Genomic DNA, 383 nt, shown 5'->3' with positions numbered 1-383 from the left:
CCTGACCTGTAAACCACTCTAATTTCAAAATAAAAATGAATAAACAAACCCTCCTCCTCAACTTCCCTCTTCTTCTTCGGACAGGGAATACCACGAGAAGCAGAACCTGACCTTTCACCCCAACTACACCGTGACCTTCTTCCAGCAGCGTTGGTGGCACTGGGATCAAGAAATGTCTGGCAATAATACGAGAGATGACGTCATCACTATCGTCAACGCAGTGCCGATTGTGAGTCTCGGAGCTTCGGAGCTTCGGTTGTGTGTTCAGATTCTTCGTATCGAAGCATGTCCGGGTTTAGTTTGATTAGCGTTGATGGGAAGGATGTGAAATTGATGGTTTAATGTCGTTTGAGTACGTTTGGGTGTATGTGCAGGTTTGCTGA

At 46.0% G+C, this 383-nt stretch overlaps 1 protein-coding gene across 1 annotated transcript in view; it reads left to right on the top strand.

Annotated features, from left to right (window-relative positions):
- LOC119590465 (scavenger receptor class B member 1-like) overlaps positions 1-383 on the top strand; it is a 16,236-nt gene that overhangs the window by 3,097 nt on the left and 12,756 nt on the right. The window contains exon 4 of the mRNA XM_037939122.1: positions 85-229. Within this exon, the coding sequence (XP_037795050.1) occupies positions 85-229 (145 nt within the window). The remainder of the gene's footprint in view (positions 1-84; positions 230-383) is intronic.

This window comes from Penaeus monodon, chromosome 27 (assembly GCF_015228065.2).
Source record: "Penaeus monodon isolate SGIC_2016 chromosome 27, NSTDA_Pmon_1, whole genome shotgun sequence".
Lineage (NCBI taxonomy): Eukaryota > Metazoa > Arthropoda > Malacostraca > Decapoda > Penaeidae > Penaeus > Penaeus monodon.
This window is presented reverse-complemented; position numbering and strand designations above follow the sequence as displayed.